The sequence below is a fragment of the Bufo bufo genome, chromosome 11, assembly GCF_905171765.1.
Source record: "Bufo bufo chromosome 11, aBufBuf1.1, whole genome shotgun sequence".
In the NCBI taxonomy this organism is placed as follows: domain Eukaryota; kingdom Metazoa; phylum Chordata; class Amphibia; order Anura; family Bufonidae; genus Bufo; species Bufo bufo.
In genome coordinates, this window is record NC_053399.1 from 48,210,036 (window position 1) to 48,236,256 (window position 26,221).

At 45.9% G+C, this 26,221-nt stretch overlaps 1 protein-coding gene across 1 annotated transcript in view; it reads left to right on the forward strand.

The window, feature by feature from the left end:
* Positions 1-6,636: 6,636 nt before the first annotated feature.
* AVEN (apoptosis and caspase activation inhibitor) overlaps positions 6,637-26,221 on the forward strand; it is a 539,051-nt gene continuing 519,466 nt past the window's right edge. Inside the window, exon 1 of the mRNA XM_040412590.1 lies at positions 6,637-6,816. Coding sequence (XP_040268524.1) covers positions 6,673-6,816 — 144 coding nt within the window. The 5' untranslated portion in view covers positions 6,637-6,672. The remainder of the gene's footprint in view (positions 6,817-26,221) is intronic.

The window sequence follows — 26,221 nt, forward strand, 5'->3', positions numbered from 1 at the left end:
TCTCCAGAAGCGTGGGACCGCGATGGGGTCAAACGTGGCCCCGCCCTATGCAAATATATTCATGGCTTCATTTGAGGAAACATATGTATATACCAATGAATTATATATTGAGAACATTTTGATTTGGAAAAGGTTTATTGATGATATTTTTTGCGTATGGGCGGGGCCACGTGAGACCCTGGTGGCGTTTATGGATCATCTGAATTCAGCATGTGAAGGTCTACAGTTTACAATGACATGCGATAGAGATAAAGTCAGTTTTTTGGATACATTGGTTAAAAAAAACAAGGAAGGTGAATTATCCACTGACCTCTATAGGAAGGAAACGGATCGAAACAGTATTTTGCATTATTCGAGTGCACACCCCCCTTCCTTAAAAAGGTCTATACCTAAATCTCAATATCAGCGGGTAAGGCGGATTGTTACGGATCCGCTCTTACAGGATCAGAGGCTGGGGGAAATGACTATTAGATTCAGAGAAAGAGGATATCCCTTAGATGTATTAACGAACAGTGGTGCTTGTCAAGTGAGGGTTAAACATAAGAAAAAGGATGATGCTAGGATAGCATTTGTCCATAAATTTCACCCCTTTAATGCATATATTGACAATATTGTAAGAAAACACTGGCATTTATTGGGTAAGGCCTATCCAGAGGTCTCAGAATTTAAAAGTTTACCCCTGATTTGTAATAGGAAGAACCCCAGTTACAGGGATATGCTAGTGAAAGCGGATTTAGGGGGCACTAAACATCGGTTACGTCAAAGTGTATTATCAACACCGCGTAAAGGGACGTTCCCCTGCCTGCATTGTCTCCAGTGTTCACACATCATAAAGGGCCCTACATTTTATCATCCACACACCGGGAATCCGTTTGAAGTAAAAGGTTTTTTTACATGCGAGTCTTCAAATGTTGTTTATCTGATCAAATGCCCTTGTGGTCTGTTGTACATTGGTCAGACAATGCAGGCAGTGAGGGACAGAATTAACAAACACAAATCGACCATTAGAACAAAAAACTTATTATTACCCATTCCAAGCCACTTTGAAAAGTGCAGACATTCTATTGCCCAACTGAAATTCCAGGTTATAGAGCAAGTGATTAGACCACGGAGGGGGGGTGACATTAATAAGATGTTGCTACGGAGGGAAGCCTTTTGGATCCATACATTGGACACATTGCACCCTAGAGGCCTCAATAGGGAATATGAGGTTATGTATCTGTAATATAATAATTTTGTTATATATTTATAATATTTTGCTGTTTATTTCTCAGGTATTGAAAATTTGAAAGTTATACAAGAGTATTATCTACAAATGTAAGATGAAATATCTATCTAGATGCTTTTTTCTCTGCTTTGGTTTGTCTATTATTAAATTGATTACACCTGTTACTTTCTGGCCATTCCCTTATGGGATGGACTTTTGCTCCTGTGGGCGGTGACTGTAGAGCATATATAGTCTGTTAAGTTTGTATTTGGATTACCTGTTGATGAAGGCACATTGCCGAAACCTGGTCCTGGTCTATGGAATAAAAGACATTTGATTCACAAAGACGCGACTGCTGGGATCCTTTGTTCATATTACTGTGGATTTACGTCCTCTCCCGTGCAGCGTGCATTTGAGTGAGTGCTGGTTTCCCCACATCTAAATTGTGACACGTGGCAATAACTGGCTGTCACGGTGGGGAGTGGGGGAAACCCCCCACCGTACAATGGGGAGCAGACGGGAAAACAACTAGGCCAGAGGCTGGGATAAGGAAGCAGATCACCTCCTGTAGCGTCCCTAATCCTCGCCCTAACTCCTGGATGGTAGGACGGCTCATACCCAGGAAACCTAGGACCCTGAGTCGCCCTGATAATCTCTCAAATAGAGAAAGGGGCTGAGACAACCTGTTCATCCCAGACATGGATGAACAGGAGTCTCACTGGCCTAGCTGCCAGAGAAGGACAGACAGTGCATCACTACTAAATCAGCAGGCAAGAGCCAACAGACAACACACACTTACCTGTCGCGACAACAGCGGCAACCGTACCCGCATGCGGACAGGATGCATGGCGGCCCCCGACAGAGCTGCACACTGACTTGTGGTTCCCCCTCCGGGGAACCCTGAGACCCCCTTCCGGAGGTACACAACACAGGGGACACGTCTAGTAAACATGCTGGACTACAGACACCAACAGACCAGACATGTAACAACAACTAGACAAGACAACAACCTCCATACAAAAACATCACTAAACATTTACAAGGGTAGTGAAAAGAAGGAAGACATCGGGGAGACATCGATGTCCCACTAGGTGGCCCTCAAGGACTGGGCAGATAAACCACCCAGGACAGGAGCAAGCTCCAGCACCAAGTTGTACTCCAGCCTAGAAGCCACAGGTGATAAAAACCAAGTGGCCACACCCATCCAGGAAGTTAACCTCTCCAGCACCAGACAGGGGAGGAACCAGGAGAAAGGGAGCAAAGCACATACATGCTGCGACAACAAGGCGTTGCCCCTGGCAACCAGCATACACAGCAATGTGTCACGGCGCACAACACCGAGGCCGTGACACTGGCAGATCAATGAACAGAAGGCATCGCACAATCATCCCACATGACTTGACCTGATTTCTAAGGTTTCATATGGCTAAAAACTTTTCAATCTGGCTTTTATATCCCCCCCCAACATTCCACAGATTGGAGCTGGGTGCTTGAAAATTTGAACATCTGCAAAGCTTGGTGACACCTGCTGCTACCTCGATTCGCCTAAGATTACAGCTTGTCCTTCTTAGGGTACATTCACACAACCATATGGTCGCCATGCCCGTACTGAATGCCTGCAATACATGGGCACTGGCTGTGTGCGGTACACCTATTGACTTAAATTGGTCCATGATCCACAAGATATAGCAAAAGATAGGGCATGTCCTATCTTTTGCGGTGCGGAGGCATGGATCGGAGCCCACGGAAACACTCAAAAGCACTTGCGCGGACTTTCGGGTCCGTGACTTTCTAGCGCAAACGATAGGACATGTTCTATATTTCATCTACATTCAAGTTAAGGGTTCTGGAGTTCACACGGCTAGTGCCAGTGTATTGCGGACCGCTATTTCCAGTCTGCATGACATGGCGGCCATACGGTCGTCTGAATAGGGCCTTAGTGTTACAAATTTAATGTTGAGGAGTGTAGGATACAACTGTGAAATGTCCTCCCTCCTAACTATTCCCCAATCAACTGTATGCGGTATCTTTACATCAGCTCAGCCATGGAGTGGCAGGTACATGGAGTCGCTGAGTGCTGAGGTGCATAGTACATAAGGCCTCTTTCACACGAGTGAGTTTTGCGGCTGGTTTCGATGCGTGTTCTGAGCACATAGCATCGTTTTTTACACATCTTTGCTTTCAGAAAAAATTGCAGCATGTTCTATATTGTGCGTTTTTTCACTGGTTGATAAGAGATGTAGTTTGATATTCTTCAGTTTTTCTTCACAAACATCAAAAACGGATTGCATTCACAAAGAAATAACTGGATACCATGAACTCCAGCGCGCTGTTCCTCTGACAACACAGCCTGCCAGAATATTTCAGCGCTAGTGTGCAAGCACGACCACCACTGATGGTCCAAAAGTTGAAGTCCCAGAGTGGAACTGAAGTAAAGTTAAAAAAAAAGAAAAAAAAAAAAGAAAAAATAAATGTGTTTTTAATAATAAAAAATAAAGTTCCAAGTAGAAAAATTAAAAGAAAGTCCCTTTCCATGATTTTATAATAAAAAATTAAAAAAAAATTAAATAACACACATATTAGGTATCGCCGCATCCGTAATGACTGGCTCTCTTAATATATCACATAATCCACCCCATCAGATAAACACCGTAAAAAATAAATATGAAAACTGTTTAAAAAAATCCATTTTTTGTCACCTTACATCACATAAAGTGCAACACCAAGCGATCAAAAAGTCGCATGCATCCCAAAATGCTACCAATCAAACTGTCCCCTCATCCTGCAAAAAATGAGACCCTACCTAAGACAATCGCCCCAAAAAATAAAAAAAAACTCTTAGAACATGGAGACATTAAAACATCATTTTTTTGTTTCAAAAATGCTTTTATTCTGCAAAAATAAATAAAAAAGTAGACATATTAGGTATCGCCGTGTCCGTAACAACCAGCTCCATAAAAATGTCACATGACCTAACCCCTCAGGTGAACACCATAAAAAATTTTTTTATAGAAACTGTGCCGACCAGCAGACTAGATGGGCCAAATGGTTCTTATCTGCCGACACATTCTATGTTTCTATGTGCCAAAACAACCAATTTTTTGGTCACCTTGTCCCATAAACTGTAATATTGAATGATGAAAAAAATCATATGTACCCAAATATGGTACCAATAAAAACTTCCTGCAAAAAATGAGCTCTTACATGATTACAGATGATCAGCAGAAAAATATAAAAAATTATGGTATTCAGAAAATGGAGACACAAAAACAAATAACAAATATATATTTTTTTAAATGCTTTATTATGTAGAATAGAAACAAACAAACAAAAAGTTTGATATTTGATAGTGTCGCGTCTGTAACAAAATGCTCTATAAAAACAGCACATGATCTAACCTGTCAGATGGACATTGTAAAAAACTAAAATAAAAACTGTGCCAAAACAGCAATTGTTTGGTTACCTTGCCTAACAAAAAGCGTAATATAGAGCGATTGTAAAATAAAAAAGTGGGTTTTGGAAATTTTATTAAGAATTCTAAGCCTTCTTACGTCCTAAAAAAATCAAATGACATTTTAAAAATGAGGCCAACATAAAGTAGACATATGGGAAATGTAAAGTAATAACTATTTTATGAGGTATCAATTTCTATTTTAAAAGCAGAGAAATTGAAATTTTAAATATATTGACTCAAATTTATTTGCTATCACGGGAATAACAATCTCAGAATGGCTTGGATAAGTTATTACCACATAAAGTGTGCGAGCTGTGCGGCCGCACAAGGCGCCATGGCAACAGGGGCGCCCGGCTGTGCCGACAGCGAAGAGGCTCCGTGGCCGGTGTAGCACACAAACACCACACACTGTAACAACATGCAGGACGGCAGTGGCCTTCTCTCACCTCCCAGCATCGCCCTTACTACTTCATAGACACACTGCCTGTGTCACAACTTGCACGCTTCTCATTTACGAGATTTGAATCCGACAAATCCCAGGCATAGTCATCTGTATTGCCATCCTTAGGAGAGGGAGAGATATGTCTGTTGGGATTCGAACCCACGACCTTCTGTATCAGAGGCAAAGCACTTACCCACACAGCTATAAGAGCTGCATAGCCACTGACTGAAAAAATATGAGACTTCTAAAACTATGAGACTTCTACTGTAGACTCTAGCTCTATAGCTGTTATAGCCAGTGTACATCTATACACATAACAGCTGCCCCAACACACCCAGCACTGCTATATCTCTATATGACTGATTCCCCAGCACACTCAGCACTGCTATATCTCTATATATGATAGCTGCCCCAGCACACCCAGCTATGCTACATCTAATACACATGACAGCTGTCCCAGCACACTCAGCTCTACTATATCTCTATATATGACAGCTTCCCCAGCCCTGCTACATCTATACACATGACAGCTGCCCCTGCACAATCAGCTCTGCTATATCTATATAGCTCTAAGTATTACTATACAGTAGATAGATATATAGAGATATAGCAGAGCTGAGTGCGCTGGGGCAGCTGTCATGTGTAGTGTATGGATGTACACTAGCTATAAAAACTATAAACGAGTCTACAGTAGAAGTCTCATATTTTTTCAGTCAGTGGCTATGCAGCTCTTAAAGCTGTGTGGTTAAGTGCTTTGCCTCTGATACAGAAGGTCGTGGGTTCGAGTCTCAGCAGAAACTTTTCTGAAATACAGGCTAAATTAGAATACACAAGCACTGATTCCATATATGGACTTACAGCGCGGGACACAGGCCGGAAGAAGCTGCATCGCATCGCTGACATGGAGGTAAGTATGTGTTTTTTTTTTTAAATACCCGACTGTTACTGCCACATGGGGGGGGGGGGGGGGGGGGTTGGCACCTAATACTGGCACATGGGGGGAGCGGGAGGCACTTGATACTGGCACATGGGGGGGTTGGCACTATGATACTGGCACATGGGGGTGGGTGGGTGGGAAGGATATAGGCACTTGATACTGGCACATTGGGAGGGGGGAGATGGCACTATGATACTGGCACATATGGGGGGGGGGGGGAAGGAGAGAGGCACTTTATACTTGCACATGGGGGGGGGGGGGGGAGATGACACTATGATACTGGCACATTTAGGAGAGAGGCACTTTATACTGGCACATTGGGGGGGGGGGGGGGGTGGCACTATGATACTAGGTTGCTGGACCACAATGGCTGTCTAGCAGAGCAGTGTGAACAGGCATGAAGAAGACCACTATGTCCGCCCCCAGTAGCATGCACAGGGCAGTGCCGTGTAATACTGCGCTAATAATATTACTAATTAGAGCCCGGTTCACATTATGAAGCAGCTTATCAGGAAGAGAAAACCACGTGTAGCATATCCTGGAGCCTGACTCCTCCACACACGTGTCTGGTCACATGATTATGACATCATCGCAGGTCCTGTCGCTCACTTGCACCTAGTTTCTTCACTGAGATGGACCGTGGCCGTGGTAGACAGCGGAGAGGTGGCCGGAGACCGTACAGGGGCCGCGGCTCAGGAGGGGACAGGGACTATGCCCACAGAGGGCACAGGGACGCTGGTAGGGATCAGAGGCGTCCCCCGGAGCCGGAGAAGGAGGTGAGGACATGGGGGGGCGGGGCTTATTTCTCCTGACTGGCGGCGCGCGCGCGTCTCCTCCTCAGACATGTACCGTGTTGTCATGTAAGCTGTGGTGACATCTGTACCTGCAGGAGTCAGTGACGTCATTGTACACTGCAGTCTCAGCATCTCCCGGCTCCAAAATGTGCAGTCAGAACTTTTCACTCATAATAGAGATCCTTATGACCTATGGTGCCGGCAGAGCGCCTCCTCATGACCAAAGGGGCCTCCCCACAAACTATGGTGGCAGCAGAGCGCCTCCTCATGACCAAAGGGGCCTCCCCACAAACTATGGTGCCGGCAGAGCGCCTCCTCATGACCAAAGGGGCCTCCCCACAAACTATGGTGGCAGCAGAGCGCCTCCTCATGACCAAAGGGGCCTCTCCACAAACTATGGTGCCGGCAGAGCGCCTCCTCATGACCAAAGGGGCCTCCCCACAAACTATGGTGGCAGCAGAGCGCCTCCTCATGACCAAAGGGGCCTCCCCACAAACTATGGTGCCGGCAGAACGCCTCTTCGTGATCTAAGGGGGCCTTACTTCAAACTATAGTGGCGGCAGAGCGCCTCCTCATGACCAAAGGGGCCTCCCCACAAACTATGGTGCCGGCAGAGCGCCTCCTCATGACCAAAGGGGCCTCCCCACAAACTATGGTGGCGGCAGAGCGCCTCCTCATGACCAAAGGGGCCTCCCCACAAACTATGGTGCCGGCAGAGCGCCTCCTCATGACCAAAGGGGCCTCCCCACAAACTATGGTGCCGGCAGAACGCCTCTTCGTGATCTAAGGGGGCCTTACTTCAAACTATAGTGGCGGCAGAGCGCCTCCTCATGACCAAAGGGGCCTCTCCACAAACTATGGTGGCGGCAGAGCGCCTCCTCATGACCAAAGGGGCCTCCCCACAAACTATGGTGGCGGCAGAGCGCCTCCTCATGACCAAAGGGGCCTCCCCACAAACTATGGTGCCGGCAGAGCGCCTCCTCATGACCAAAGGGGCCTCCCCACAAACTATGGTGCCGGCAGAGAGCCTCCTCATGACCAAAGGGGCCTCCCCACAAACTATGGTGGCAGCAGAGCGCCTCCTCATGACCAAAGGGGCCTCCCCACAAACTATGGTGGCGGCAGAGCGCCTCCTCATGACCAAAGGGGCCTCCCCACAAACTATGGTGCCGGCAGAGCGCCTCCTCATGACCAAAGGGGCCTCCCCACAAACTATGGTGCCGGCAGAGCGCCTCCTCATGACCAAAGGGGCCTCCCCACAAACTATGGTGGCAGCAGAGCGCCTCCTCATGACCAAAGGGGCCTCCCCACAAACTATGGTGGCGGCAGAGCGCCTCCTCATGACCAAAGGGGCCTCCCCACAAACTATGGTGCCGGCAGAGCGCCTCCTCATGACCAAAGGGGCCTCCCCACAAACTATGGTGCCGGCAGAGCGCCTCCTCATGACCAAAGGGGCCTCCCCACAAACTATGGTGGCGGCAGAGCGCCTCCTCATGACCAAAGGGGCCTCCCCACAAACTATGGTGGCGGCAGAGAGCCTCCTCATGACCAAAGGGGCCTCCCCACAAACTATGGTGGCGGCAGAGCGCCTCCTCATGACCAAAGGGGCCTCCCCTCAAACTATGGTGGCGGCAGAGCGCCTCCTCATGACCAAAGGGGCCTCCCCACAAACTATGGTGCCGGCAGAGCGCCTCCTCATGACCAAAGGGGCCTCCCCACAAACTATGGTGCCGGCAGAGCGCCTCCTCATGACCAAAGGGGCCTCCCCACAAACTATGGTGGCGGCAGAGCGCCTCCTCATGACCAAAGGGGCCTCCCCACAAACTATGGTGCCGGCAGAGCGCCTCCTCATGACCAAAGGGGCCTCCCCACAAACTATGGTGCCGGCAGAGCGCCTCCTCATGACCAAAGGGGCCTCCCCACAAACTATGGTGCCGGCAGAGCGCCTCCTCATGACCAAAGGGGCCTCCCCACAAACTATGGTGCCGGCAGAGAGCCTCCTCATGACCAAAGGGGCCTCCCCACAAACTATGGTGGCGGCAGAGCGCCTCCTCATGACCAAAGGGGCCTCCCCACAAACTATGGTGGCGGCAGAGCGCCTCCTCATGACCAAAGGGGCCTCCCCACAAACTATGGTGGCGGCAGAGCGCCTCCTCATGACCAAAGGGGCCTCCCCACAAACTATGGTGGCGGCAGAGCGCCTCCTCATGACCAAAGGGGCCTCCCCACAAACTATGGTGCCGGCAGAACGCCTCTTCGTGATCTAAGGGGGCCTTACTTCAAACTATAGTGGCGGCAGAGCGCCTCCTCATGACCAAAGGGGCCTCTCCACAAACTATGGTGGCGGCAGAGCGCCTCCTCATGACCAAAGGGGCCTCCCCTCAAACTATGGTGGCGGCAGAGCGCCTCCTCATGACCAAAGGGGCCTCCCCACAAACTATGGTGCCGGCAGAACGCCTCTTCGTGATCTAAGGGGGCCTTACTTCAAACTATAGTGGCGGCAGAGCGCCTCCTCATGACCAAAGGGGCCTCTCCACAAACTATGGTGGCGGCAGAGCGCCTCCTCATGACCAAAGGGGCCTCCCCTCAAACTATGGTGGCGGCAGAGCGCCTCCTCATGACCAAAGGGGCCTCCCCACAAACTATGGTGCCGGCAGAGCGCCTCCTCATGACCAAAGGGGCCTCCCACAAACTATGGTGCCGGCAGAGCGCCTCCTCATGACCAAAGGGGCCTCCCCACAAACTATGGTGGCGGCAGAGCGCCTCCTCATGACCAAAGGGGCCTCCCCACAAACTATGGTGCCGGCAGAGCGCCTCCTCATGACCAAAGGGGCCTCCCCACAAACTATGGTGCCGGCAGAACGCCTCTTCGTGATCTAAGGGGGCCTTACTTCAAACTATAGTGGCGGCAGAGCGCTCTCCCCCCCCATAAACTTTGGTGCTGGTGTTCTAACTTACTTCGTGAAAATACCTTACCCCTCGTGACTTCCGGGGGTGTGCGTCTCAGCGCAAGCGCACTACCACGGCACGGGTAAGCTAAAATGACATGGAGCGCTGACTCACAGATACCGTGCGTGCGCCCTCAGGGGTAAGGAGATCTGACGGTCAATCCGTGTGCGCAGTGTGAGGGTAAGGAGAAAAGATTGTCAGATCTCCTTACGCCTGAGGGCGCACGTGCGGTGTCCGTGAGTCAGCGCTCCCTGTAATTTTAGCTTACCCGTGCCGTGGTAGTGCGCTTGCGCTGAGGTGCACACCCCAGGAAGTCACTAGGGGTAAGGTATTTTTACAAAGTAAGGATTTTTGTTAGAACACCGGCAGAGCGCCTCCTTATGACCTAAGGGACCTCCCCTCGAGCTACAGTATCGGCAGAGTGCCTACTCATGACCTAAGGAGCCTAGCAATGAATTATAGTGCTGGCAGAGCGCCTCCTTATGACCTAAGGTGTCTCCCCTCGAACTATGGTGCCTGTTTTTGTTAATTATTTCTTTCCACATGAAATGACAATTCGGGATCATCATTTCTTATTACTCTGTGTTTTGCCATTCTTCTGTTATTCTTGCGAGATATGTATTGTCCAATCAGTGCTGACAGTGGCAGACTGTGCAGGGACCCCCCCCAACATGTACAGTACTATTAGGCTCCATTCACACGTCCGTGGTGTGTTGCGGACCCGCAAATTGCGGATCCGCAACACACCCGGCCGGCACCCCCTATAGAAATGCCTATTCTTGTCCGCAGCTGCAGACAAGAATAGGACATGTTCTATCTTTTGCGGAGCTGCGGACCAGAAGATCAGGGCCGCGTTTCCCCGGATGCGGACAGCACACTGTGTCCTGTCCGCATCCATTCCGTCCTCATAGAGAATGAATGGGTCCGCATCTTTTCCGCAAAATTGCGGAACGGATGCGGACTCATTTGCGGACGTGTGAATGGAGCCTTACAATCTAAAAATATTCCCGTACAGTGAATAGCGTAACAGAAAAAAAAGTCAAAATGGTAGATTCAACTTTTTTTGTCCCTTCACCTTCCCCAAAAAATTTAATAAAAAGTGATCAAAAAGTCTTACACACCCCAAAATAGTATCATTAAAAACTACAAATAGTCCTGCAAAAAATGAGCCCTCACACAGCTCCATAGACGTAACTATAAAAAGTTATGGGGATCAAAATATTTTTTTCCAAAGTTTTATAGAGTTTTTCAGCATTAAAACACAAGGAAAACTATACAGATGTGGTATAGCTGTAATCGTACTGCCCCGGAGTATGGAGGTAACTCGGCAGTTTTACTGTACAGGGAACGCCATAAAAACAAAGCCCATAAAATTGTGGAATTATGTTTTTTTTTTCAATTTCACCCCTTTTGGAATTTTTTTTTCCAGCTTCCCACTACATTGCATGCAATATCAGATGGTGACATTAGAAAGTACAAATTGTCCTGCAAAAAAAACAAGCCCCATACGGCTAAGTGAATGGAATAATAAAAAAGTTATGGCTCTGTGAAAGTCAGTAAAAAATGAAAACGGAAAAGCAGAAAATTGCCTAGTAAGGAAGGGGTTAAGGGTGGTTGGAAAAGGTTAATGCAAAAAACGTGGGGATTGCCGACTGAGACGCTAAGGTTGTCTTCTACTAGTAAATCAGCGCTGAGAAAATCAGATGTTTGGTAATGATCTTTTTTCATACAGAGATATTGCTCCACATTTGTTGCTGTTGTGTTTGCTATTTTAACCCCTTAAGGACCCGCGTCGTACATGTACGGCGCTGGTCCTTAAGTCACGTCCAGCTGCGCCGTACATGTACCACTCGGGTCCTTAAGGGGTTAAAATAGCAAACACAACAGCAACAAATGTGGAGCAATATCTCTGTATGAAAAAAGATCATTACCAAACATCTGATTTACTAGTAGAAGACAACCTTAGCGTCTCAGTCGGCAATCCCCAAGTTTTTTGCATTAACTTTTTCCAACCACACACCGTGCATGTACGGCACAAGGTCCGCCGGGTGCTGGGGCAGGATGGTGGGGGAATCGGGGCACCATGGCTGCTCTTACCAGCAGGCATCCATGCCGGGTAAGGGCAGCATGGTGTCTTTCCGCCCCCCTGCAGCTCCAAGCGCTGCGATTGGCCGGTCAATGAAGACCGACACATCACAGAGCCGGAAGCAGAAGCAAGCTGCGGGGTGGGTCGGGGGTGTGTGGGGGTGGTCATGGAGAGGTGACCGGTGCTGAACTGGTCAGCACCGGTCACCTCCGAGGTCAGGCACGGGACTCCAGTGTTTCGCGTCCCCTGCCACCGCTGCGATTGGCTGGAACAACGCTCCTGCCAATGGCAGAGCTATAGCAGCGCAAGAAAGGGCTGAACCTCCCTGCAGGCAGCCATTCTAGCTGGTGGCTTCATGCTGAGAGGTTTTGTGCCTTTCTGTGCTGCTGTTGGCTTGCTGGGACTTGTGGTGCACCACCCCTGTGATTTGAGCTTTTCCTGCTGAAAGAAGAAAAAAAAGAACATCTGGAATTGCTGCACTGATTTTGTTTTCATTTGCAGCTGTTCCAGATCCCTAAACCACCCTCTATCCCTGTCTGACCAGTCTGCTCAGTTTACTGTGCTGATCCCCCCCCCCCGTGTAGATATATATATATATATACACTCACCTAAAGAATTATTAGGAACACCATACTAATACGGTGTTGGACCCCCTTTTGCCTTCAGAACTGCCTTAATTCTACGTGGCATTGATTCAACAAGGTGCTGATAGCATTCTTTAGAAATGTTGGCCCATATTGATAGGATAGCATCTTGCAGTTGATGGAGATTTGAGGGATGCACATCCAGGGCACGAAGCTCCCGTTCCACCACATCCCAAAGATGCTCTATTGGGTTGAGATCTGGTGACTGTGGGGGCCATTTTAGTACAGTGAACTCATTGTCATGTTCAAGAAACCATTTTTCCAGTCTTTAACCAATTTTGGTGAGCTCGTGCAAATTGTAGCCTCTTTTTCCTATTTGTAGTGGAGATGAGTGGTACCCGGTGGGGTCTTCTGCTGTTGTAGCCCATCCGCCTCAAGGTTGTGCGTGTTGTGGCTTCACAAATGCTTTGCTGCATACCTCGGTTATAACAAGTGGTTATTTCAGTCAACGTTGCTCTTCTATCCGCTTGAATCAGTCGGCCCATTCTCCTCTGACCTCTAGCATCCACAAGGCATTTTTGCCCACAGGACTACCGCATACTGGATGTTTTTCCCTTTTCACACCATTCTTTGTAAACCCTAGAAATGGTTGTGCGTGAAAATCCCAGTAACTGAGCAGATTGTGAAATACTCAGACCGGCCCGTCTGGCACCAACAACCATGCCACACTCAAAATTGCTTAAATCCCCTTTCTTTCCCATTCTGACATTCAGTTTGGAGTTCAGGAGATTGTCTTGACCAGGACCACACCCCTAAATGCATTGAAGCAACTGCCATGTGATTGGTTGACTAGATAATTGCATTAATGAGAAATAGAACAGGTGTTCCTAATAATTCTTTAGGTGAGTGTGTGTATATATATATATATATATATATATATATATATATATATATATATAAAAATGTCCCTATACATATATATAGAATTCAATTTTAGTAAGGTAGTTAGTGTAGATTTTTGCACGCACGCAACAACTTTGTGCGTGCATCCTTTTTTTTTTTTTTTTTTTACTTTTTTCTCTACTCCTTTTCTCTATTTTCTTGCAAATATATTACAAGCCCCTTCACGTGTGAAAACACTACATACACACCCCATACTAAATAAAGGTTTACACGTTTCACACATCACACCCAAATAAAATAAAAATGGCCCGTCCATCCCAACGTGTATACTCAGCTGAAGAGGCATACGCTTATCTTGCCTCCGATACGGAGTCTGCCAGTGAGGGAGAAGAGGATGCCACTTTCCTCTATTCCTCTACCCCCTAATCATCATCATCTGCTGATGAGGGACCCTCTAGAAGCCCCCCAGAGTGACCCCATATGGACCCCACCCACTGATGATTATCAGCCCCAAATTCCGCATTTTGTGGTCAGCTCCGGAATACAGATAGACGGTGCGGGCTTCACTGAACAACATTTTTTCTAAATCTTCTTCTCTGAAGATTTTGTCAATATAATGGTGACCCAAACCAATTTGTACGCCCAACAATTCATTGCTCAGAACCCTACATCAGCATGCGCTAGACCCCTAGGTTGGACCCCAGTAAGTGCAGCAGAGATGATGACGTTTTGGGGACTCGTGCTGCATATGGGAGTAGTAAAGAAGCCAAACGTCAGACAATATTGGAGTTCGGACATTTTCTACCAGACTCCAATTTACAGTCAGACCATAAACCGGAAGCGATTTGAGTCAATTAATAAATTCCTACACTACAATGACAATGCACAGTGCCCACCCCAAAATGACCCGACATTTGACCGTCTGTTCAAGGTTAGGCCCGTCCTTGATCACTTTAACACCAAGTTTGCTGAGGTGTACAACCCAGAGAAAAATGTCAGTGTAGATGAGTCCCTGTTACTTTTCAAAGGGAGGATTAGATTCCGCCAGTCCCTGCCTAGCAAACGGGCAAAGTATGGCATAAAAATATACAAACTCTGAGAGTAGCTCCGGGTACACCCACAGTTTCCGCATTTATGAAGGGAAAGATTCCCCCAGAATCCTAGGAGTTAGTGGGAAGATTGTGTGGGACTTACTGCACCCACGGCTGGATAAGGGTTACCACCTCTATGTGGATAACTATTATACCAGCATACCCCTATTCAGGTCCCTAACTGCCAGAGGTACTGTGGCTTGCGGCACAGTGCGCAACAATCTGAGAGGCCTTCCCAGATCCCTGGTAGTGCAACCACTGAGAATGGGTGAAAGTAGGCTCTCCACAATGAGAACATGCTGGTGGTTAAGTACAAGGACAAGAGGGACGTCCTTGTACTGACCACTAGGGTTGTTGCGGGTATCGAAATTTCGATACCCAATAGATACTTTTGTCTCAGTATCGATACGATACCGAGATTTCCATTTTTTTGATACTGGGCTGCGCTACTGCAGGAGAGAAGCTGATGTCTCCTCCCTATCGCTCCGATAGTAGTAATTAGCATATGGAGCAGGAGACTAACGGGGGCACAGCGGGCGAACGGAGCAGCGCCCAGGAATAATAGGTACAGGGAGATTCCTGGGCGCCGCTCTATGTAGCCTGCTAACTTAACTAAGTCTGAACCCACGAAAGGTCGTCTTTAAATTTTAATACAGGAGGCGGGTGCCGGCAGCAGAATCACATTGCTGGCACCCTGCCTCTGACAAGGAGCTGCGATCAGCAGCAGTTAACCCCTTAGGTGCGGCACCTGAGGGCTAACTGCCGCTGATTTGCTGCCAGTACCCGCCTCCTGTATTAAAGGTTAATTATTATTGGTGGTGCAGTCCCCCCCCCTCAAACCCCCTGCATTAAAATCATTGGTGGCAGTGGCCACAGGGTCCCCTCCCCTCCTCTCATTGGTGGTGCAGTGGCAACTTCTGATCGAAGCCCCGGCAGTGTAATCCTGGGGCTCCGATCGGTTACCATGGCAGCCAGGACGCTACTGAAGCCCTGGCTGCCATGGTAACATCCCTGCTGCTGTGTGCACAGAGCAGCAGGGACAGTGTAAGATCCTATTCACCCTGATAAATCTCTATCAGGGTGAATAGGACAAGGGATGACAAAATCCCAGGTTCTAGCCCCTAAGGGGGGAAATAGTTATTAAATGAACAGTAAAAAAAACAAAACCCCAAAATATTAAGTATAAATCACCCCCTTTCCCAATTTTACATATAAAATATATAAACAATAAATAAATAAACATATCACATATCGCCACGTCCAAAAAGTTCAAACTATTAAAATATAAAAAAAATCAATGCGGTGAACGCCAGAACAGAAAAAAAAAATCTATAAAAACTGCGCGATTCGCCATTTTTTTTTAAAATGTGGAATGCATGTGGCTTTTTTGGTTTATTTATTTCGCGTGGTATCGAGTATCGCAATACTTTTTTATGGTATCTAAATCGAATCAAAAATTTGGTATCGCAACAACTCTACTGACCACCATTCACACTAACACCAGCTCCCCTGCCGCTGTGCGAGGTACCACAACCACTGTCCCCAAATCAGTTTGCATCCTGGACTACAATAAGCACATGGGATGGGTGGATCTTGCAGATCAAGTTCTGAAGCCCTACAGTGCCACACGAAAAACAAAAGTGTGTTACAAAAAGCTGGCGTACACATTGTACAGGTGGCAATGTACAATGCGTACCTGCTATTTCAATCTGCAGACCACAGAGGAACTTTCCTCCAGTTCCAAGAGGTGGTTATCAAGGCCCTCATTTTTCAAACCCAGGCCGGGAGGGTCCCAGTACTTCAGAAAGTCATGGTGCCCGTGTTGTACCAGGGCAATATTTTCCGGGTCAAGTCCCCCAGACAGCAAGGAAGGGAAGGACCCAAAAAAGATGCAGGGTGTGTTCCAAAAGGGGGATAAGAAAAGACCACTGCGAAACCTGCCCTGAAAAACCTGGCCTGAACATGCAGGAGTGCTTCAGAATCTACCACTCATCCATGGAGTATTCATTTCATCCTTCATGTACCCTGTAATTTTACCACCTTATACCTCTGATTTAGTCCTACTGTGCGCCCATACATCATATTTTGAGCACATATGGGGTGTTGGCGTATTCGGGGGGAAATTGGTAACAAAATGTGGGGTGCATGTTGTCCTGTTACCCTTTGGGAAAGAGAAAAATGTTGGTGTAAAGCAACTTTTTTGTGCATTTTCACTGCCAAGTGTTTCCTAATTATTGGAAACACCTTTTGAGGTCAAAGTGCTCACTACACACCTTGAAAGATTTCTTGAGGGGTGGAGTTTCGGGAATGTGGTCACTTTTTGGGGGTTTCCACTGTAGGGCCACCTCTGGGTGTCTTCATATGCGACATAGCTCCCAATTACCATTCCAGCTAAATTCGCTCTCCAAAAGTCATATGGTGCTCCTTCCACTCTGAAGCCTGCTGTGCGCCCATACATCAGTTTTTGAGCACACATGGGGTGTTTCTGTAAACTCCAGATTCAGGGTAATAGATTTTGAGTTTTGTTTGGCTGTTAACCCTTAATGTGATGCAGAAAAAATAGATTAAAATTTAAAATCTGCAAAAAAAAAAGGGAAATTTTATTCCCATTTTCCTTTAATTCTCGTGGGACACCTAAAGGGTTAACAAAATGTCTAAAATCAGTTTTAAATACCTTGAGGTGTGTAGATTCTAAAATGGGGTGATTTATGGGTGGTTTCTAATATGTATGCCCCAGGAAGTGACTTCACAACTGAACTGGTCCTGAAAAATTTGGGTTATCGAAAATTTTCTTAAAAATTTTAAGATTTGCTTCTAAACTTCTAAGCCTTCTAACGTCCCAAAAAAATAAAATGTAATTTTCAAAATGATCCAAATATGAAGTAGACATATGGGAAATGTAATTACTATTTTTGGAGGCATTACTATCTATTTTAAAAGTAAAGAAATTGAAATCGAATTTTTTTTTGTAAATTTGGTATTTTTTTTTATAAATAATAATGAAATATTTTGACTCAAATGTACCACTGTCATGAAGTACAATATGTGATGAGAAAACAATCTCAGAATGGCCTAGATAAGTAAAAGCATTTTTAAGTTATCACTACATAAAGTGACACATGTCATATTTGCTAAAAATGGCCTGGTCATTAAGGTGAAAAATGGCAGGGTCCTGAAGGGGTTAATACCCCCCCAGTCCTGATGTGTGTTTGGGACAGTACCTTATGAAGGCCTCTATACATAATGGAGTCATTGATAATCTGGAGGCATTATTAGCTGATAATAGATTTGCATTCCTGTAGTTCTATCACGTTTTAGCCACTAGGTGTCACTCTTTCCCAGTGTTTATGTTGACATGCCATTTGCAGTGAGAACCCCTTTAGGCTACTTTCACACCTGCGTTTAGGTGCGGATCCGTCTGGTATCTGCACAGACGGATCCGCACCTATATGCAAACGCTTAGATCCGTTCAGAACGGATCCGTTTGCATTACCATGAACAAAAAATTAAATACATTTTTAGTTTTTTTGTTAATGATAATGCAAACGGATCCGTTTTGACTTTACATTGAAAGTCAATGGGGGACGGATCCGTTTGAAAATTGAGCCATATTGTGTCAACTTTAAACGGATCCGTCCCCATTGACTTACATTGTAAGTCTGGACGGATCCGTTTGCCTCCGCACGGCCAGGCGGACACCCGAACGCTGCAAGCAGCGTTCAGGTGTCCGCTCACTGAGCGGAGGCTGAACGCCGCCAGACTGATGCATTCTGAGCGGATCCGCCTCCACTGAGAATGCATTAGGGCTGGACGGATGTGTTCGGGGCCGCTTGTGAGACCCTTCAAACGGAGCTCACGAGCGGACACCCGAACGCTAGTGTGAAAGTAGCCTTAGAAAAATTAGGAGTTTGTATGAATATACACTGTAGATAGTAATCATTATTTTGATCCCTTAGTCTCTCAGCTATTTTAGTAAAGTGTGAATTTACTGTGATCCACAGTAAATTATATCCTCTCTCTAATCTTTGCTAAGGTAGGTTTGGCAGAAGTAGCTTGTGTGCTGATTGCACAGGTCATCCTTCAGAAAACAGTTGTAATGATTTGACTTGGTAGTGGTTTTAAAACCATTGCTATGTGTAAATGTAAGGGGCTATCCCATGATACATGTTGATGGTGTATAAATGTAATCAATGACTGACTATAAAACCTCCTGAAAATGCAGTAGCACAACGACTTTCCCACTTTTTGCGCCGGCGACATGTGCAAAAATGTGAGACTTTTGGGGGATTTTCCAACACTTGTGACTTTAAAGCAGCAGATTTGTACCTAGGACACTGACTGACCTGTTACATGTGCACTTGGCAGCTGAAGACATCGGTGTTGGTCCTATGTTCATATGTGTGGCCGCATTGCTGAGAAAAATGATGTTTTAATATATGCAAATAAACCTCCAGGAGCAACAGGGGCGTTACCATTACACCTAGAGGCTCAGCTCTCTCTGCACTTTGATTGACAGGGCTAGGCAGTAGAAACGTGATCAGCAGAAGGTGTGGGGGCTCCCCTTCCCCCACACATTTACCAGTATTGTTAAATCTACAATTGAATTACCGTGTTACAATTTACTATTGGATTTTGACCATTTTTTTTAAATGTGCTTTTGCATCTAACACAGGGGCCAGCAACCTCCGACCCTCCAGCTGTTGTGAAACTGCAATTCCCATCATGTTCCATTCATTTCTATGAGAGTTCTGAGAAGAGTAGAGCAAGTATGCATACTGGGAGTTGTAGTTTCACGACAGCTGGAGTGCCGGAGGTTGCCTCCTGATCTAACATGAAGACTGAAAGCCTTGAAGAACCTATGCCTGTGATGGCTAACCTCCAGAACCCCAGCTGTGGTAAAACTACAACTCCCAAGATAAACACTTGCTTGACTGTTCTCAGAACTCCACAGAAATTAATGGAGCATGCTGGGAGTCGTAGTTTCACCACAGCTGGAGTGCTGGAGGTTAACCATCATTGACCTATGCAGACCTATTTGTTTCCATGGTAACAGACTACAAACAAAACCAGATCACAGCGCTAATCAATTCCATCTGTCTTCTACTTCTTGCTAACTTACGTTTAGGGTATAACCTGACGGCGCTACTGGCCGCAACGCCCACCCGGGAAAGCCAATGGCCAAGCATTTTTACTGCAAAATCGTGCAGCTATTGGCGGCTTACTGCCAGCTGGGAGATAGGGGACAAGTGAAATCAGACTAGAGAGTTTGTAATCAAATACTATGGAGACACATGGGTCTGTATAAGGGCTGCATTTCCAGATAGTACAGAAACAGTTTTGTTACAGGGGTTGTGTCACGTCAGTGGCATTTATCATGTAGAGAAAGTTAATACAAGGCACTTACTAATTGTCCATATTACCTACTTTGCTGGCTGGATTCATTTTGCCATCAGATTATACATTGCTCATTTCCATGGTTCTGACCACCCTGAAATCCATCAGTGGTGGTCGTGCTTGCACACTGTAGGAAACACCGCCGGCGTCTTTGGTGCTTTTTTCTATGGTTTGTAAACATGGCCACCGCTGCTGGATGGCAGGGTGGTCGGAACCATGGAAACAAGTGGTGTATAATGTGATGAAAAAATAAATCCAGCCAGCAAAGGAGGCAATATGGACAATCACAATACATTAGTAAGTGCCTTGTAGTAACTTTCTCTACATAATAATTGCTACTGTATTTGCTGAAGTGAGACAACCCCTTTAAGGCTATTTGTATTAAGGCTACTTTCACACTAGCGTCGGGGCTCCGCTTGTGAGCTCCGTTTGAAGGCTCTCACAAGCGGCCCCGAACGGATCCGTCCAGCCCCAATGCATTCTGAGTGGATGCGGATCCGCTCAGAATGCCTCAGTCTGGCTCCGTTTGGCCTCCGTTCCGCTCAGCAAGCGGACCCCTGAACGCAGCTTGCAGCGTTCAGGTGTCCGCCTGGCCGTGCGGAGGCAAGCGGATCCGTCCAGACTTACAATGTAAGTCAATGGGGACGGATCCGTTTGAAGTTGACACAATATGGTGCAATTTTCAAACGGATCCGTCCCCCATTGACTTTCAATACAAAGTCTGGACGGATCCGTCTGACTAAACTTTCACACTTAGAATTTTTTGTGAAATATAATGCAGACGGATCCGTTCTGAACGGATACCATCGTTTGCATTATAGGAGCGGATCCGTCTGTGCAGACACCAGACGGATCCGCACCGAACGCAAGTGTGAAAGTAGCCTTAGTTGCTTCATTTTTCCGTTTAGCAGAAAAAATGTTTATGAAGGTGGACCTGGCTTTTTAGTACAGTTTGGGAGTTTTACAGGGGCCCTTCTGGCAGCAGGATCTGAACAGCAGGCCTCTAGGGTTCTTGCTGAGCACATTTACCTTGTGTTTGCTAAGCAGATTTTACACGGACACGTTCACCTTGCTTGCAGTTTTAATTGCTGTGTTCAGTTAACTTCAAGTTGTCAAGTTTAACCCCCACAATAAAAAGGAGCCTTAGGATGGGTCGCTGCCTTTTTGCAAGAGACCAGTCTAATGCCTTATGGCTCCTTCACACAAATGTTTTTGTGTTCTCGTTATGGGCCGGATGCATTCCTTTTCCGTTTTTCCGTTCCGCTCAAAGATAGAACATGTCTTATTATTGCCCGCAAATCGCGTTCCGTGGCTCCATTCAAGTCAATGGGTCCGCCAAAAAAAACTGCAACACATATGGAATGTCCGTATGTCTTCCGTATCCATTCTGTTTTTGCGGAACCATCTATTGAAAATTTGATGCCCAGCCCAATTTTTTCTATGTAATTACTGTATAATGTATTTGCCAAACGGAAAAACGGAACGGAACCGGAAACACTATTGAAACAAAAAATGGAAAAACGGATCTGTTTTAAAACGGCCCGCAAAACACTGAAAAAGCCACACGGTCGTGTGAACAAGCCCTTATTCACACGTCAGTGTTTGGTCAGTGATTTTGAGCCAAAACCAAGATTGGAGCCTCTACAGACATAAGGTACAAGGGAAAGATCTGCACCTGTTCTGTGTTTCTTACCCGCACCTGGTTTTGGCTCAAAATCACTGATGGAAATCACTGACCAAACACTGACGTGTGAATGAGGCATAAGTGGAGAGTAGGTGCTTGGCTCTAACATTAGAGCTGGGCTTTCGCTCTATTTGTCTGGACTGTCAGGAGCGTTAAAAAACAAGTAAAAAATAATCCAAGTAAAAGAAATACACAAAAAATTGCAAAAGTAAAACCTCCATAACAACCTGCACTACGCGGTTATAATGTAATTTATCCTGTACGGTGAACCCAGTAAAAAAAAATGGCAAAATTGCTGCATTTTACTTATTTAACACAAAAAAAATAAAAAAATAAAAAGCGATCCAAAAGTGTTATGTACCCCAAAATGATACCAATGACAATAACAAGTCGTCAGTAGTAAAACATAACAAAAAACTATATGTATTTGGTATTGCTGTAATCGTACCAACCCAGTGAATAAAGTTATTGTGTTATTTGTGCTGAAAAATGAATGCTCTTAAATTTATAACATAAAAACTCGGTGGCAGTATTGCTGGTTTTTCCATCCTTCAGTAAGTTATGTGTACCCAAGCTGAGCAGATTGATTTATAGTTTCGTGGGAAAAGGTTCAGTAAGACTTTTAATATATACATTTAAATCTCTGCTTTTTCTGAACTTAAATCCTTCCTAAGGCAGTTTTGGCAAAAAAAAATAATCTCAATTATATCAACTTAAAGAGGACCGTTCGTGGGTCCAGACATTATGAAATAACTAGCAGGTTATGTAGGGCATAGTGCAGGGATGTCATATCGCTTACTAGTTTGTCTGGGCGCCGCTCTGTTCGCCCGCTGTGCCCCCTGTTTACTTTTTCCGCCCTGTATGCTAATGAATAGCATCGGTACAGGGAGGAGGAGTCTGCCCTGTTTCTCAATGGGTGTCTCCTTCTCCCTGGCTGTAGCGCCGTCCAATCACAGCGGAGAGCGTCACAGCCAGGGAGACGGAGACGCCTATTGAGAAACAGGGCAGTCTCCTCCTCCCTGTACCGATGCTATTCATTAGCATACAGGGCAGAAAAAGTAAACAGGGGGCACAGCGGGCAAACAGAGCGACGCCCAGACAAACTAGTAAGCGATATCACATCCCTGCACTATGCCCTACATAACCTGCTAGTTATTTCATAATGTCTGGACCCATGAAAAGTCCTCTTTAATGGACAATTATCAATTATAATCTTGATTATTTATTTATTTTTGCTTAATTTACTATAAAACGTCCATCTAGCCTGGCTGCAGTCAGGGTGACCACTTTCATAACCCTAAAAGGAGGACAATATACACGGGACAGTGGGTGACCATACAACAATCATATTCTATAGAACAGTGTCAGCCAAATTAAACTACAAATCTATAAGATAAACTATTGTTCTACTCACCAGACTTGGTATCTGCTTGTGATATTTAATTCCTTTCCTTGCTGCATCCAAGAGTTTGCTATTGGACATTACAGGGAGGTGGTGTAAGAGAAGAGAACTACAACTACCAGCATGACCATGGTGTTATTTGATATCCGAGGACATTACAGAGAGTATGTATAAGAAGAGAGAACTACAACTCCCAGCATGTCCATGGTGGTATTTGATATCAGAGGACATTACAGAGAGGATGTATAAGAGGAGAAAACTACAACTCCCAGCATGTCCATGGTGTTATTTGATATCAGAGGACATTACAGGGAGGATGTATAAGAGGAGAAAACTACAACTCCCAGCAAGTCCAGGCTGTTATTTTATAATGTCAGAAGGTATTACAAAGAGGAGGGATAAGAGAGAACTACAGCTCCCAGCATGTTCAGGCTGTTATATGATATCATTGGACATTACAGGGAGGAGGTGTAAGAAGAGAGAACTACAACTCCCATCATTTCCCTGGCTCTCACACTGAATCCATCTTCTCCTCTAAAGCTCCACCCCCCCCATGTCCCATGATGTCATCACAGGCCCTTCATCTCTTGTGCAGCCTGTGTGGCGTCTATTCAATACCTGCCGCAGGGACTGAAGAGACTTACACACCCTGCACTGATACAGCACTCTGAATTTTATTTTTTTTATGACAATTAAGAAAAAAATTTGTCAGACAATAAAAGGCGAAATTATCTAATTCAATTAATTGCCCAGCCCTAGTCCACCTCCCTCGTGTACAGCTATCAGTGACTGGCCGCTATCTCTGTATACACACTTCCAATGTTCACTGACAACACCTCCCTGTGTACAATTGAACTCCGGAATAGCAGATATAAAAGGTATAAAATAGAAGTTATAATGAATCAGAAAACTATACATCAGTCTGCTCAGCTCCTCCTGCTCTATAACATGCTGCCTGCAGATTACACTGCGTTTAGTAGAGACAGGTCCTCCTTAAGACATAGGTTTGCTTTGCTTCTGAGCTGCCTCCAAAATTCTTCTGTTAATATTGAAATCCGTCAGATGACAGACATACCATGTTAAGGTGGATCAGTCACTGGGACAGGTACACATACTTGTAAAACTGAATGGTGCACTGGACTCCTAGTTAAGAGTCTGCTGTATTCATGAGATGCATGCGCCTCCCTCATAATGACTGATGAGCTCTTCTGTAGTTGCCTCCACAGCAGCCAGCTCTCGCTGACCGGGGCGGTGGGGGGCGCTCCCCTCATGATTACTCGGAACTAGGAGTTCACTGTACTCTTGCTTCTCTCTTTGCTCTGGGGGTATGCGAGGGGTCCCTGGTGACTGCTTCTGAAGCTGCAGTTTCTTCTCTACTTGGCAGTGGAGGCGCTGAGCAAGTGCAGTTATGCCGTATCACTCTCTTATCAATTATCAACTCCTCTGAGAAGCAGAGAAGACATTGAGGCTTCAGAAGCACCTGGCCCACCACACCCGGGGTCCCTCCACATACCCAAAGAACAAGGGAGAGAAGCAAGACTGAACATGCTTGTCCATCTTGGCTCATTTACCGAAGTAAAGGCTATTGAATAGAAACAGCAGGTGGCGCTATACTAACATTCCTTGAATATCTGCATATATAAGCTTTTTTTTAATAAGTTAAATAAAAGTCATAATTTGGGGCTAGATTTAAATATATAGTTGAATAGTTAATACGGTTGAAAAAAGACATAAGTCCATCAAGTTCAACCAAGGGATAAGTGGGGACGCTAATCCCAGAAGGAAGTGAGACTCAGATTTCTACACGTTTTCATAACCATTAGCCTACATGCACACGAACGTGGTTTGGTTCCGCATCTGAGCCGCATATTTTGCGGCTCGGGTGCGGACCCATTCACTTCAATGGGGCCGCATTCGTTGCTCTGTTCCATAGCCCCGCAAAAAAAATAGAATATGTCCTATTCTTGTCCGTTTTGCGGACAAGGATAGACATTGTTACAATGGATCTGCAAAAAATAGGATGCCATACGGATGTCATCTGTTTTTATTTGTAGATCTGCAATTTGCGGACCGCAAAACACAAACGTTTGTGTGCATGTAGGCTTAATGTCATTTACTTGAAAGAATTCATCTAAACCTTTTTAAAACTGTCCACTGTTCCTGCTGTGACCACGTCCTGAGGAAGTCTATTCCACAGATTCACAGTTCTTACAGTAAAGAAGCTTTGACTCTTCTGGAGACTGAACTTTTTCTTCTCCAGTCGGAGGCAGTGCCCCCTTGTCTTTTGAGAGCATTTTACATTGAACAGCTTTTCACAGTATTTTTTGTATGGCCCATTTATATATTTGTATAGGTTAATCATGTCCCCCCTTAGATGTCTCTTCTCAAGACTAAGTACATTTAATTTGTTTAATCTTTCTTCATAACTAAGACCCTCCATGCCATCAGTTTAGTCGCTCTCCTCTGTACTTTTTCCAGCTGCAGTGCATCCTTTCTATGGACTGGTGCCCAGAACTGAACTGCATATTCCAGATGAGGCCGCACCAACGCTTTGTAAAGTAGTAATATCACATCCCTGCCCCGCGAGTCCATGCCTCGTTTAATACATGACAGTATCCTGGTGGCCTTAGAAGCAGCTGATTGACATTGTATGATGAAATTTAATCTACCATCTACAAGGATACCCAAATCCTTCTCTATAAGTGACTCTCCCAATGTTACATCACCTAGGACATATGAAGCACAGAGATTATTACTACCAACATGCATTACTTTACATTTATCCACATTGAACCTCATTTGCCAAATTGATGCCCGATCACTCAGAGTGTTCAAGTCAGCTTGTAGTTTATGGACGTCTTCCATAGACTGTACAGTACTACACAGCTTAGGCTTCATGCACACGGCCGTGTTCCACGGCCAAGAGCGGTCCGTGATATCCCGGCCTGGCATCCTGCTGACAGCAGGAGAGCACGGCGTCATTGGTTGCTATGACGACGTGCGCTTCATGCCGCCGCTGCACTACAGTAATACACTCGTATAGATCATACCAGTGTATTACTGTAGTGCAGCGGACGTCGTCATAGCAACCAATGACGCTGTGCGCTCCTGCTGTCAGCAGGATGCCAGGCCGAGATACCACGGACCGCTCTTGGCCGTGGAACACGGCCGTGTGCATGAGGCATTAGTGTAATCTGCAAAACTAGAAATGGTGCTATTAATCCCATCCTCAAAATCATTAATAAATAAATTAAATAATAGAGGGCCCAGCACTGAACCTTGGGGTACAACACT